The 13,409-nt window shown below is 48.4% G+C and overlaps 1 protein-coding gene across 8 annotated transcripts in view; it reads right to left on the bottom strand.

Annotated features, from left to right (window-relative positions):
- The window catches only part of HYDIN (HYDIN axonemal central pair apparatus protein), a 121,738-nt gene that overhangs the window by 99,251 nt on the left and 9,078 nt on the right, over positions 1-13,409 (bottom strand). For all 8 annotated transcript variants that reach the window (XR_005823631.1, XM_040571108.1, XM_040571109.1 and 5 more), the window contains exons 5-6: positions 13,021-13,220; positions 5,661-5,785 (exon numbers count right to left, since the gene is read on the bottom strand). Coding sequence is in view for 7 of the 8 variants with exons in the window: in XM_040571108.1 (XP_040427042.1) it covers positions 5,661-5,785; positions 13,021-13,220 (325 nt within the window). In the remaining variant the exon portion in view is untranslated. The remainder of the gene's footprint in view (positions 1-5,660; positions 5,786-13,020; positions 13,221-13,409) is intronic.

Below are 13,409 nucleotides of genomic sequence, written 5' to 3'. Positions count from 1 at the left end.
TACAGCAGATGCTCTGGGCTGTGCACTCCTGAAATGCATGCCCAAACAGCAGAAACACCGCTGTTTTACTCCAGAAGCCATCTGCATTACTGCAGACTAGCATTTTTGCACATTGTAACTCTTTACAATCTCAATAAGAAATCAAGTATAGGATCACCCCTCCCAGGTCCTATTCTGCAGACCAAAAAAAAAAAAAAAAAAGAGAAATACAGAAGAGCTAAAGCATCTTTCAGATTTCTTCTAATACTACACAAGCTTCGTAGTGCAAGAGGGAATAGTTTTCAAAAAAGCACAAATTATTCCAAAATAGAAAGACAAGTTTTGTTTAGCCTGTAAATACAGCTCAATGAACAGATAAGAAAACCCTTGAACAAGATTTCAGAACAAACTCAGGGTTTTTATGAAGAACGCTTTCCTGCTATTCAACAGCTTGTACTTTCCCCTGCCTTGATCACAGCTCTAAGCATTAGGAAGCCAGCAGGCAGGCTGCACAGATATAAAGCAGCACCCTGCTGCATCTCCTCTTCACCGAGGAGGTATTGCTCCTCCACCCATGTCACTCCCTTTCTGCTGAATTTGGATCACAAATCTTTTAGGAGAGCACCCCAGTCAAATCTGGAATATTTGGGTAGCACCAAAAGTGAATTTAATTTCAGTCGGAGTATGTCAGAAGATTGTCCTGCTCTCATCTCTCCTATAAACACAGCCAAGGAGATGCAGATCCAGCCCATTTTTCATTAAAAAAACAAAAAAAAAAAATGAAGAAACAAAAGCAGAGCTCTTCACTCCAGAGGGTGTTATTGTACCTCCAGATCGCAAGATCTGGAGCCGTGAGACAAAAATGGGGGCAAAGAGATGGAAAACAACAGCCAGCTGACAGTGGTCTAAGCAACAGGATGCAAGCTCCTGAGGGAGCAGAACTGGCTCTTTTTTCTGGAAGGGAACACCCAGAGCGTTCCCCACCATCCTCCATGGAACAGCCTCAGGGAGCCATGCTGGTCTTGTTGTGGGGTGAGACCTCCTGGCACAGGGCTGGCGGGGGCTCCCCAGGGGCTGGAGGAAAGGACCATGAAGGCAGCGTGCTGTGAGCTGGTTTTAATCATCACTGATGATAAGCTGGGGTCCCTGACTGGTGCAAGAACTCTCATCCTGCTCGCCTGGCAAATATTTGTCCAACGTGCTGCTTGGTAAACCGTGCTGCCCTTCTGCTTCTCGGGAAAGGAGGCTAACGAAGGGTCAGTTCTGCCCTGAGAAGCACCCAGAGTTAGTGACACCTCAGAACACCTTAGGGATTTCCACCAGGGACAGGTAAGCAAGGCAGGCTTCCCCAGGAGCTTCCTGGTGAGCACAGAGCAGGCTGTGCAGACACCCCAGGGCTTGCAGGGGGGGCTCTGCAGCATCACTGTGCAAAAGCACCCGAGCACCAATGAAGCACAAGTTTGAATCCCCCCTCACATACCTCCTGTGTAGGACCATCTGTCCTGACTCACAAGGCCCTGGAGAGGTGCAAAGGTCCGTCTCTGTTTGCAAGAGGTAGGGCAAACTTATCTTAATCAGTATAAAAAAGGCATTATCACAAGTGTTTCCAGAAAATGGGAATAAAGGCAGGAACCATTTGTTAGCTATTAGCTCTTTCAATGCAAATGAGTGCTTTGGAGACCAGTTAAACACCCCTCATCAGCCTCATTGATTCGGGCTATAAAAACCTATAGCCAATCAGCTGTGTGAAGTGTTAGTTACTGCTCCTTGGTCCGTTGCAGAGCTGCTGTTGTCCAGACGCAAAGTCAGGAATCAGAAGATGTGCCCCCAGCTCTCCCACATCTGTAAGGAGCTGCTGTAAATATACCTGGTGTGGGAGGTGAGGCCCCGGGGTGGGGAGATGGGGTCCCCACAAGTTTTCCACACAGCAGGAACCGTCAGACCATGGTCCTCACGTGTTTCTGTGCTGTGTTACCTTGGGCAGTCCCCATCCCTGGTGTGTGTGAACATGGACTGAGAGGTCAATGCCAAACAGATCTAAAAGCGCTCCTGGGGATGGAGGGACCCTTCCAGACACCGCACAGACAAATAGCCATGAACGCAGAGAGCGGCCTCAGAGAGGATCCACGTCTGGAGCTAGGACAAACAGAGCACTCGGGCCCTCATCCAAGTGCCTTGAGGGACTTGAGGAACGTAAAACACAGCAAGGGCTCCACCTCAGCTAAACCCTATTGCTTATTCATATCAGTCGCTGGATTCAGGAAAAAAAAAAAAGTAAAATGTTGTCTCTAAAGAGAGAATCGATATGATTCTCATTTCATTTTCAAACAAGTTCCTGGAAGCCATTGATTGCAATACCAGCCTTACAAGACAGACAACAAGACCCTTGGAAGGAAGGAGGTTCTTAAAGGAAAGAGATCAGAGCCATGCAGAGGAGGTTGTCTCCATCCGAGCACAGATGGAGATCACAGCAGGGAGTGCCATTTTCAGATGCTGTATCACTGCAGGTAGCTGTGATGTTCGGGTGCCAGCAGACCCATCCTCCGTTCACTTGTTTAGCCTCAAAGAGCAATAGAAATAAACCAGGCTGGGATTTAATCAGTTTCCTGTATGGGTACAGCAATCACAAGCACGCTGACAAGCCCTTGCATGGGTGGCCTGGTTTACCGCAGCAAGCGGATCCAGCCAACGTGGGTAAAACTGATGCTGGAGACAGGGACTCAGCATCCCCAAAAGCTGGCATTCCTGGCTGGCAACCCTATGTCAACCCCAAAGGGTTCCAACACATCACAGCCAACTTGCTATTGCTCTGTGGGTGACCACAGAGCTCCACAACAGCTCCCTAATTAGTTGTTATTAAATATGCTTTAATTTTTCCCTGTGATCTCATGCCTCGTTTTCCCCATTCGAGACTAAATGTCCATGCTTTCTCCAGCTGGCAGTTACCTCTTGCTGCTCCACGGCCTTCTACAGCACAGAAAACCTCTCTGTGGTTACACCAAGGAGGGCTGTAGGGCACGGCATCCCATACAGGGCAGGGCATCCCAGGAAAAAGAGCTTTATATATTTCTTAACCAGGCTGCTCTTCCCTGACCCAGGCTGGGAGAAGCTCACCTCCACATCATGTCCAGCACTGGAAAAACACGTGTAGCTGCTCTTTTCCCCTGTACAGGAATAACCTGAATTTGACAGAGAACAAATTTCACTTCCCAGAGCTCAGGACAGGAGACATCACTTCATCCACCTCCTATGGGGAACCCACAGGCTACAATAACCCAGCACAGGAAAAATTCAGCCAGAGCGGCTGAGAACTGGGGAGCTGTGGGCAGATACTGCCAGCTTCTTGACCTGCCCTTGAAGCAATAAACCAAGGAGCTGAAGCCGAGCTCTCCCTTCCTTGCTCTGAGCACACAGAGCCAAAGGAGTGCTGAGAGCTGGGTCTGATCTGCAGCACACGAGTTGAGATTTGCTCCAGGAGAGCTCCTGCTCAGGGATTGCCAGCCCACAGCATAGTGGTGTGCGGGAAGCCGGGGGAAAGCAGGGCGTTCATCTGCCAGACAGCCAGATGGCTCCTCGGCAGGCTTTTAGCACTAGGCTGGAGGCTTGCAGCAGGACCAACAGCACCGAGGACTGTTCCTGATCCACACGGTGTATCTTGGCTGGGGGAGCTGATTTCTGGAGCTCTGCACCACGAGGAGACAGGACAGTAATGGATCAGACACACTTGCTTCAGGGCGGGCTCTGCCTGGATATGCAGTCTCCTAAAATTCCCTGCCTCTGATCTCTCCCCTCAAAGCAGGCAAGATCCTGCCCCTAGGCTTTTGCTGCTGCATCACCCTCACAGAGCCACCGACGGAAAATGATCTGCATAATTACTTTTATCACTGACAGCAATAAAAGCATCTCAGTATATCGTGCCTGTCAGCCATGTACAAGCTCAGTGGGGCTTTACTAATTACTGAGGCTTCCTGTGCTGACAAAAGGATCCCAAGGGATGCGGCAGCTGATGGGAGAAAAGGGTACGAGACATTTCAGAGCTGTACGAGTCATCTCCTGGACTAGAAGTGTGTGGTAGCACCTTGCCACGAGGTCCCATGGGCACTGCAGGCAGCCACGTGTAAGCCCAGGATCTGGCCCTATGTCTTGAAGATCAACCCCCCTGTTGTACTACAGTGCTTCTCGGAAGCAGGAATCCAGCACGAATCAAGATTTAGGGAGCAGAGAATGGATTCTCCTGCACTTCCAGTGCCTTTCCAGCAGTTCCTTGTGGCAGCTGGCCCACCTCTGGTCACCTCAGTGGAGCATCTGCTGTGGATGTTGCTCCTGGCTGCGATGGGACCAGTGGATCTGTTTGCAGCCTCTGGCATAGCTTTGGGAGCCTGTTGTACACCTCCTCACCCTGAGCAAAGCTCGGCCTCCTACACTGTGCTTGCACCGTGCTGCTTACTCATGGCGAGCACTGACCGCGCCAGACGGGGCTCGGTGTACAAACGGCAACACACAGGGAGCCAGCCTGGGCATCTCCTTGAGGACTGCTTAAGAGCTAAAAGATAAGCTTCATGCATATGGACTTGCTTGAGACTAGTTTAACTCTGTGAACTTATTGTCCCATGTCCATCTGGTGTGGGCTAGGAGTCACCTGGGAAGAGACAAGCCACCAACCAGGCTTCTAGTGGCACCACTTGCAGGACCCTTTTGAGCCAGCAGGTGTACTTCCAGACTGCTTTCAAAAACCCTGCCAGACACCACCTGATGTTAAGGTGATGAACATGGATGTCCTGCAGCCCAGAAAACCCCAAGCCACCTTCATTTCAGTATGGGCTGGGATTTTTCACATCCAGACAAATACGTGGGGGACATGGAGGAGTTTGGACATGTAGACCACTGAAGGCCAGATTTTCCTTGCAAATACATTTTCTTCACACATCTGAAAACTTTGTAATCCACCTTCAGCGAAAGAAATAAAACCACACCTCATGCACCCAGCCTTGTAAATCACAGGGACTCTATGACCCATGGAGAACCACTGCCACCTGCAAGCTAGCAGGTCAATACAGAACAGCCATGCAAGCAAAATGCCTCCTGCCATCCTAAAGTGCTACTTAGCTCTTAGCACTTTTGTTTCATAACAAACAGTCTGGCAGTGGCTCTGCGGCAGCAGCACAGCCGCTTTTTGTATGCCAGTCGCGGGGAGTCTGACTCGGTGCCGGACAATGCCGGGGCACGTCGCCTGGGGCTCCGCACCACACCTGCGATGAGCGGCTTTTAAGAATGATTGATTAAATGGTTGGGTTTCACTTCAGCAATTAAACTCCACAGCCTTTTTACTTATTTGTATGCTGCAAGCTAGAGAGATAATCCCTTAATTATTCCCTTGCTCTGCTCCTCAATCAGTGGTTTGCTTAAAAGTAACCACAGCACCGTACTGAGAGTCGGGAGTGAAATCCTGGCTTCGTCTCCCAGGAGGCTGCATGGGGCTCCAGGAAGCCACAACAAGCAGCCAGGTGGATCTCCACATCCCATCCACATGGTATCTTTTTGTGCTTCTCTGCCTGGGAGGGAAGGGAGCTGGCTGGGACAATGGGGAGTGACAGCCGGTGACCAGTGTGGAAGGCAAACTTAACACCGCTCTGTTTGGGGAGGGCTCTGTCCCGAAGCAACACGCGCTGTCCCGCACTCACCCGTGTCGTAGTGAACCAGCAGGGAGCTGGAATGGTCCCCAGTCTTCAGCGGGTGGAACTCCACCGTGACTTGCATGGTGTCACCAATCCCAAGAGTCCCAACAGAGGGATCAACAGAGAAGGGGCTGCAACGCAAAGACAGACATCAGGGATATCATAGGGGATTTGGGGACCGCAGTCCTTTTGGGGCCTAGAACTAGCTCACCTCCTTCCCTCTGCAAGCCAATACCAAGTGACACTGCAGCATAGTGAGAACAGAACACACAGGATCAGAAATACAGCTACCGCCAATTCTGAAGAGATCCAGCCCTCAGAAAATCACAGAGCAAAGTGACCTCTTCTCCCCATGTTCTGCATCCCGCTCTGCCTCTCCGCAGCGAATCCCAAGAGTCAGACTGCTAGAAATGTAATCAGAGGATTGTTTTTGAACAGCAGAGACCAAAACTGCTATTTGCATGCCAAGCTGACCCCAATTTCCTCCAGTCTTTCTTACCCTTCCACCTATAAACCTCACCTCAAGAGATGCAAATGTCAAGGCTGTGTCTGTTCCAAAGAGATTACAGCCTAGAAATCAGATACAGAGAAAAGTCTTCCTAGAAGACCAGAGAATAATTATGATTTAATTTGCAGAATTCAGTCTTCTTTCTTTGAAAATAACCTGTTTTAACCTAAGAAAGGGCATGTTATACCAGCATCTCAATAAAAGCTGCTCTAAGAAGAAAAGGAACAATCAGAGAAGACAAATGTAAATGCAAACTGGTGATACCACAGCACAGAAAACACAGAAGGAGCATCCCATTTTCATTTAGCTAGGATTCAGTCCCTGGCTAAATGAAGCACACTGATGTGGGCTTAACAGGAGGGGTTCAATGAATGCACAAGCCACGCAGCCTGGGCTGTAATCCGTTTGGGAATTGTGCTTGCTTGGCCCACCAGAAAAAAAAATCTGCGCAAGGTGCTGGAAATACCTATTAAAATGTGTCAGGGTACTTTGGTTTTACTGTGAATAATTCTAATTTGTCACCAAGTAAACAGTTCTTAGCTGACAGACATGAAACTCTGCCTTAATGCTCAGGGATAGCTCTCCAGAAAAGTCAGATGGAAGGTGGCAGCTTGCACAGCCCCACTCAGAAGACCCAAGTTATTGTTCAGTACTGTGCTGGTGGACAAATTGCCACCTCCAAAACTTGTTCTGGAGAGGTTTTTTAACCATGATTAGAGAATGCAATGCACCCACAAAAAAAATGAGAACAACTGGACCCGTGCGCAAGCTGAACTTTGTTCAGATGAGCAGTGACAGCTGATAAAACTGCTGGCATTTCCGCTCAGTAATGAGATAGAGCTGGAATTAGCAGACTGACCTGTTCCCATTACTCTTAGCAAGAGCACTGCTGCTAGTGCTTGGATGTGGGACATGTCAGGAGCACAGGGCTGCCGCACGGTCCCGCATCGTGGCTGGGGGTATCCGCGCCACCCCAGAGCCTCATGGCGCTGGGGGCCTGGGCCCGGTTCTGCTCGCCCTCTGTCCCCAGGGCAGAGAGGTTCCCTCTGGAGCTGACTGGGAAGCCCTCAGGTAGCTCATGTAAGGAGTTGCAGTCACCAAAAAGGATTTTTCAGGGACATGGTTTGTTTCTTCTGTCAGACAGAGGCCTGCTGGAAAAAGGGATGCAGCCCCCCCGCCGTGTGTCCTGCCAGACTGTGGCCCACGCTGAGCTGATGCTGGGCCATGATCCCCAGAGGAAAGGCACACAATTTTTTTTCTTTTTTGAAACTGCAAGCCCTTTCCAGCTAAGAAGAGCTGCTAACGAGGGGGGTTCCTGACAACACCTCAGCACTACCTCCTGCTCCATGGCCCTCCTCCTTCCCCATGCCTGCATACTGCAGCCCTCCTCGGATGGCTGGGAGGGGAGCAACACTCCCTGGGGAGGCCTCAGGGGATGCCAGACACATAGGGCATCATCCTAGCTTTGCACTGTCACACGAGGAAGAGAATCCAACCAAGTTCAGGACCATGTTAGGCCCTGCACAAGCACAACATCAGACAATTTGGCAAACCCAGCCCATAATCAGGTGACTTCTCCGTGCTGCTTTAGAGGGAGCCTATACATCCCATTCCAGATGGCGGCCACCTGGCAAGCTGAACGTCCCTTCCCTGTTATCTGTCAGGAGAAACAGAGAATAGCCAAGAGCCATAATTCAGATCACTGGAAAACTGAGCATGAATCAGACACTGCACTTCCTACATCCCACCCCGCGCCATACCCACAGAACAACTGCTACTGCTGTGGCAGGAGCTCACCACCCCTTGCACAGACCTCGTGTTGCAAGACCCCAAATGCAAGCCCCTTGGTTGAACTCAACTTCTCCAAACTTCTGGCAACACAACTATGCTGTTCCCTGCAGCCTACAGATAAGAAAGGGTAAGGAGACATCGCTGATGTGTTGTAATAGCCAAGTGAAAACCACTGCCAAGAGATGGAGCTGGCAGGCTAAACCTTGGCCTTTTATCCATTAATTGTGATTTAATTGTAAGCAGCTCTTTAAGATAATTCTGGCCCTCTTAGATCTGCCCTTTTAATGAATCACTACTGCTCCCAAAAGACAGAAAATCTTTCAACAGATAAGCTTTGGGGTTTGTTTTTTAACGGCTTCTTTTCTTCTGACATACTTTTCGACTGTGTCTGTGTGGATGTTTGTTTTGGTGCACATCAAAGCTTCATGGGTCCAGATCTGTAATAAGCCCGTGGTACCTTGCAATGACAGGCAGATCCCCAGCCTGTATGTAGGTACTTGCCATGCCAATCTGCAGGAGGCCTTTCCACTGGTACCTGCTGAGATCTTGTCTATTACTGCCCTTGGGAAAGGGGTTGATGCTAGACTTGAAACAATTTCATAATGAAACATTTTGGCATTTACAACTTGCCTTCACCAGGCATCAGCTCTCCTTTACAGGGCTGACAAACATCGTGTTCCATGAGGACACCAAATACTCCTGACAACTTAGAAACAAGTGGCAGAGCAAAGCCATGACTCAGGCTTTCAAACCATCACGCCACCTTTCTCCTACAACCATTTGATAAACACAGTGTGCAAGGAGGCTCCTTCACCAGGTCCCATGGTATGTTCATCTCCGTGACCAAACAAACTTTCTCTTTGGTCTACTAGGGCCTTAATCTGCATTTTAAAAACATTTGATTTGGGAAAAAAAAATAATCGATTTTCAGCCTTCTGCCTGATTTCATTAAATGCTGCCTCCTGCCCCAAAGATGGCAATACAATCTACTGATGATTGAATTGCCTCATCTATCCATTAAGAACTTTTGCAGGAAAAACACAAAGATCATTAAATCTCAGCATATATTAATTTTAGTAGTGGTATAGCAGCCACAGTCAAGCTTGTAACCGCCGTTCCAGTAAACTGAGCCTGTTGGACCATCCAAGCATCCAAGACTCCACATCTGTGCTGAAAAGCCCTGCCTGGAGTCAGCGTCTCACCCTGCCAGCTTCCATCTCAGCTTCCAGTGGCATTCCCAAACGGAGGTGCCTATCTCAGGCCAATCCTGTCTAGCCCTGAAGCATTGCATAGCATGATGCTTGCCATTGTCAACGATGGGGTTAAGGAAAGAAGGCAGTACTGCACTGAGATGTGCTTCCAGACACCGTTTTCAACTCGAGTGTACTGGAATGACATTTATCTTCCTGAATATCAGAGAAGAAACTCATTATCCTACCTTAACAATGAAAAGGAGAGGAAGAGGCTTTCTATATTTATACTATTGTTATTTTTTATTATCAAGCTTTGCAGAAAGAGTTAGGTATGGTCACGCAGAGGGAACACAGGCAAGATAATGCCAGACTGCATAATGGGGAATGTTTTGTTCACCAGCGGTCAAAACATGGTAATATTTTCTGGTAGATGCCATGGCAAAGGAAAGCTCTGATCAGGGAACAGCCGAAGGACGCTGAGTTAGCTCCATGGATTCACTTAGGAGCCCTTCCCTGGAGTGAAGTGCGCAACAGAATCCATAGGTGTCCTCAGACCCTATTCAGAGACCATAGGGGTCCTCAGACCCCTTTCAAAGCAACAGATAGGGAGCATCCCCACAAACTGACCATGTGCAAGGGCTGAGCTCTGACTGAAAGGAAAGGCTGGCATTTGCAATTGCATGTGCAATTTTCCCAGGACTAAAAGATGCATTGAAGGGGAAAGAAGACAGCATATGTTTAGTGCTGCAGAGAAGGGAATGCAGAGGAAGGAGGCAAAGAAAGGTGACGAGCAATACAATAGCTACAAAATGGTGGCATCTGCAACAGGCTCATGAACAGGTGAGAGCCTGCATTTCTTTAGGCCAAAAAAAAAAAAAAAGGAAGTTGCAGCAACAAAAACAGAACTTTCGCTTGTGTGAATGGAGAATAAGAACAGAAGAAAGCAGAAGGAATCCATAAGATAGAGCTCAGATGATGGCTCTAAAAGCTTAGACAGGTCTCTAGTTCCCTTCTACTCCACCAGTTCCTCTCCCTACCATACGCATGTGCACATATCAACACACAGATGCTGTATGACATTCAGATGGACTGCAACAACAGGACATCTTTATTTAGCAAAAAAAAAAAAATACATTTAACTTAAACTGCTTAAATAATCTGCCAAATAAGAACAGAATAAAATTGTCCAAATTTAAGCCCATAAAGCTGGCACTCCTTCCCCAAAGCACCTATGCCATAACTCCTGATTACCGCATCTCATATTTACACTAAGCTGTCTAGGACAGGGAACATAAGTCATTCATTTCCAAAGCTCCCAGCACAATTTTAAACACACTGTGACCATAATTAATCATTGAGTCGTTATGAAAGTCATTCACAGGAGGTAGTGACTTATTAAGCTAAATCTTCGCTACCTCTGTTAATAATGATGCAAGCCTTTGTTCCACCCTCTCTAACAGGGAAATTAATCCCCTAACATTAGCAGGAAATCAGCCTCTTTTGTTAAAGCCGGTGTAAATATATTCGTTCAGAGACAATTGCCAGCTAATGATCTATTAGCCTGCAGAGCAGCATGTCGGCCTGGCTCAGATCCCCTTGTCACATCAGGGGGAGGCCAGTTCTTTCCTGCTGGGGTTGCTGGAAGCAAGAGCCTCACCTCGGAGCTCAGCATACGTCTGTGCCCACAGCACAGCGAGCAAGGAGCCAGCCACGGGGCCCTGCTATCAGAAGCGGTGATGAGGCTCACTCACGAACATGGAAATTCATGGGCATGGTTGAGGGCCCTGAAAGACAGAATAACCCCAGACAGCAGCACAGGCTGGGTGCTGACGGATAGAAAAAGTTTCTGCAGAAGAGGACCTCGGGGTGCTGCTTGGTGACAAGAGGAGCACGGGCAGGTGGCTAAGCACACACAGGACAGTACGAACAAGAGGGCAGCAGCAGCTCCAGGGAAGGGATTACTGCCTCCACTCAGCTCCTGGGAGAACAGCTCTGGAAGGCTGTACCCAGCTCAGGGCTCCCCAGATGAGACAGAGCAGGCGGGATGAGTCTGGTAAAAGCCAACTTGGTAGGGCTGGGGCACGGGGAGATGCCTTGGGAAGTTTGCTCAGCCTTTGGAAGGAAAGATGAAGACAGATCTCACTGCTGCTTACAGCTACATAAAGCGAGGGCACAGGGGAGATCTTGGAGATGTGCAGGGACAAGGTAATGGAAAGCAGACACAAGGTGCAGTAACGGAAAATCTCAGAAGATATTAGGGAAAAAAAGCGTCACCATGCATGTGGTCAAACACTGGAAGCCAGTGAAGCAATGGAACCTCCAACTTTGAAGACACTGAGAACTCAACACAAAAATGGCCCGAGTAGGAAGCTGTGTCACTTGCAACCCTGATCAAACTTTGATGCTGGTCTGGTTCTGAGCAGGGCATTTGCTCCAGTGATGTCCAGAGGTCCCTTCCAGCCTAAATTGTTCTACAATTCTACCTGACAATTCTAAATCATTCCATTTCCATCTCACATTTTCCCCAAATTTCTCCCATTTCCTATACATCTGTGAATGCACATAGACAGATGGTAGACAGGCATTAGAGGAACTCAACCTTTCAAAAAGATCCCATTGAAGAATTCTTTATGACGTTTCAGTGAACAAAAGCAAAAAGAGATAAAGCAGGAACACAGAAACTTCTGAGTAGCTCATAAGAAATCTGAATGAAAGTGGGTGCCACTCTTAATTAGAATGAAATGGTGCTCATATTCAAGGATTTAAATCATCTGTTTGAAATTTCAAACTGGTTTTCTGAAGTTGGTAATGAAACGGAGGAGATGACAGACGCCCTCAACAGACAAGGGAAATCATATCAGCTTTTGATCTTCATATGCACGGAATCCAGTTACCCAGAGCTCCACTTTTTTTGTAGTTGGAGAAAACTTTTCTAACACTTCCCATTTCCTTATTGCAAATCAGGACTGCGGTATTTGATCACTGAACTTAAACTTTTAATATCCATAGCACTCAACATATGTTATATCACTTGATAGAAGAGTTGGTAAGTGTATTGGAAAAGATGCTAAGCACCTCATCAGTTTTTCCCCTGCTACAAGGCTCCAGCAGAGGCAGCAGCATACACGTGGGATTTGTATAGGATATACCCCTTTCCTTTCCAAAGACACCATGCTCCTCCCCGCTCCACTTCATGGCCCCACAAGCCGATCCCTAGGAAGGCACCAGGGAGGAGCAGCATCCCAGCAGCCTGCTTATGAAACCTCACCAGCCTTTGGTGGGCCCCCATCCCTGCACTAGCTACTTGCTGCATTTTTGCCCCCACTAGCGTTTGGGGCTGCAGAGCAGTTTTGAAGTCAGAGTCTGCTCATCTCCACTGTAGAGCTCGTTCCACTTAATATTTGGTCGCAGGGACCAGACCAAACTTACAGCAAAATTAAGGTCCCCAACCACAGTGTTATTTTAAGGGCTTCAGTACCAATTGCTTTGGCCTCCTAAGCGATAAATTCTTTACAGGCTCTTTCACCAGCTCCTAGCTAACCATTTCCAAACCCTGATCTAGGTCTACCTGACCTGAGCTTCCATAGCTTTCTGCCATGCAGAATCTGGCCCAGCTCAAGGGCATGCCTGCATGCACATGTCCCTTCAACCCAGCAGAACCTTTGTGAGATGCTGTGCTGAATACACACCACCACAGTACAGAACTCCACAAGCTGCTGTTATCAAAGACTGCACCATTCCTAAAGCAGTAAGCAACTGCAAACCCCACGTCCTGCCCGTTTCCAGCTGCTGCAACACAGCTGCATAGATGCTCTGGCTCTCGACACCATCACACAGCAGCGCTGTGGACAATCGGGACACCAAGCTCCTTTACCTCTGGGTGCTGATGTGGTAGCGGGCCTCCCGGTTCCCGACGTTGCGAACCAGCAGAGTTCTCTGGGTGCTGTGCTTGACCGGGCAGACTGAGAAGTTGAGCTGGTCGGGGAAGTCCAGGATAGCTCGGGCACCAATGGCTCGGATAGGCACAATGAACTTCTCCCTCTCTGTGATGCAGGTGAGCTCATGGAAGTAATCCTGCAGGGAAAGAAACAGGATCAGCAAAAGTGTGTTTATTACCACAGCAGAAGGAAAACTGCTGTTTTCTGTCACTTTGTTCAATAATGCAGTAGTAGTTTTTATTTAATGACCTTTCATTCCAGCAGCATGACTGGTAGAGGTTCGTTAACTTGCAAAGAGGAAGCGGTCCCATTGCTTCACCTGCTC

This window comes from Cygnus olor, chromosome 12, assembly GCF_009769625.2.
Source record: "Cygnus olor isolate bCygOlo1 chromosome 12, bCygOlo1.pri.v2, whole genome shotgun sequence".
Taxonomy (NCBI): Eukaryota; Metazoa; Chordata; class Aves; order Anseriformes; family Anatidae; genus Cygnus; species Cygnus olor.
Note: the sequence above shows the minus strand (reverse complement) of the source record. Positions and strands in the feature narration are given on the sequence as shown.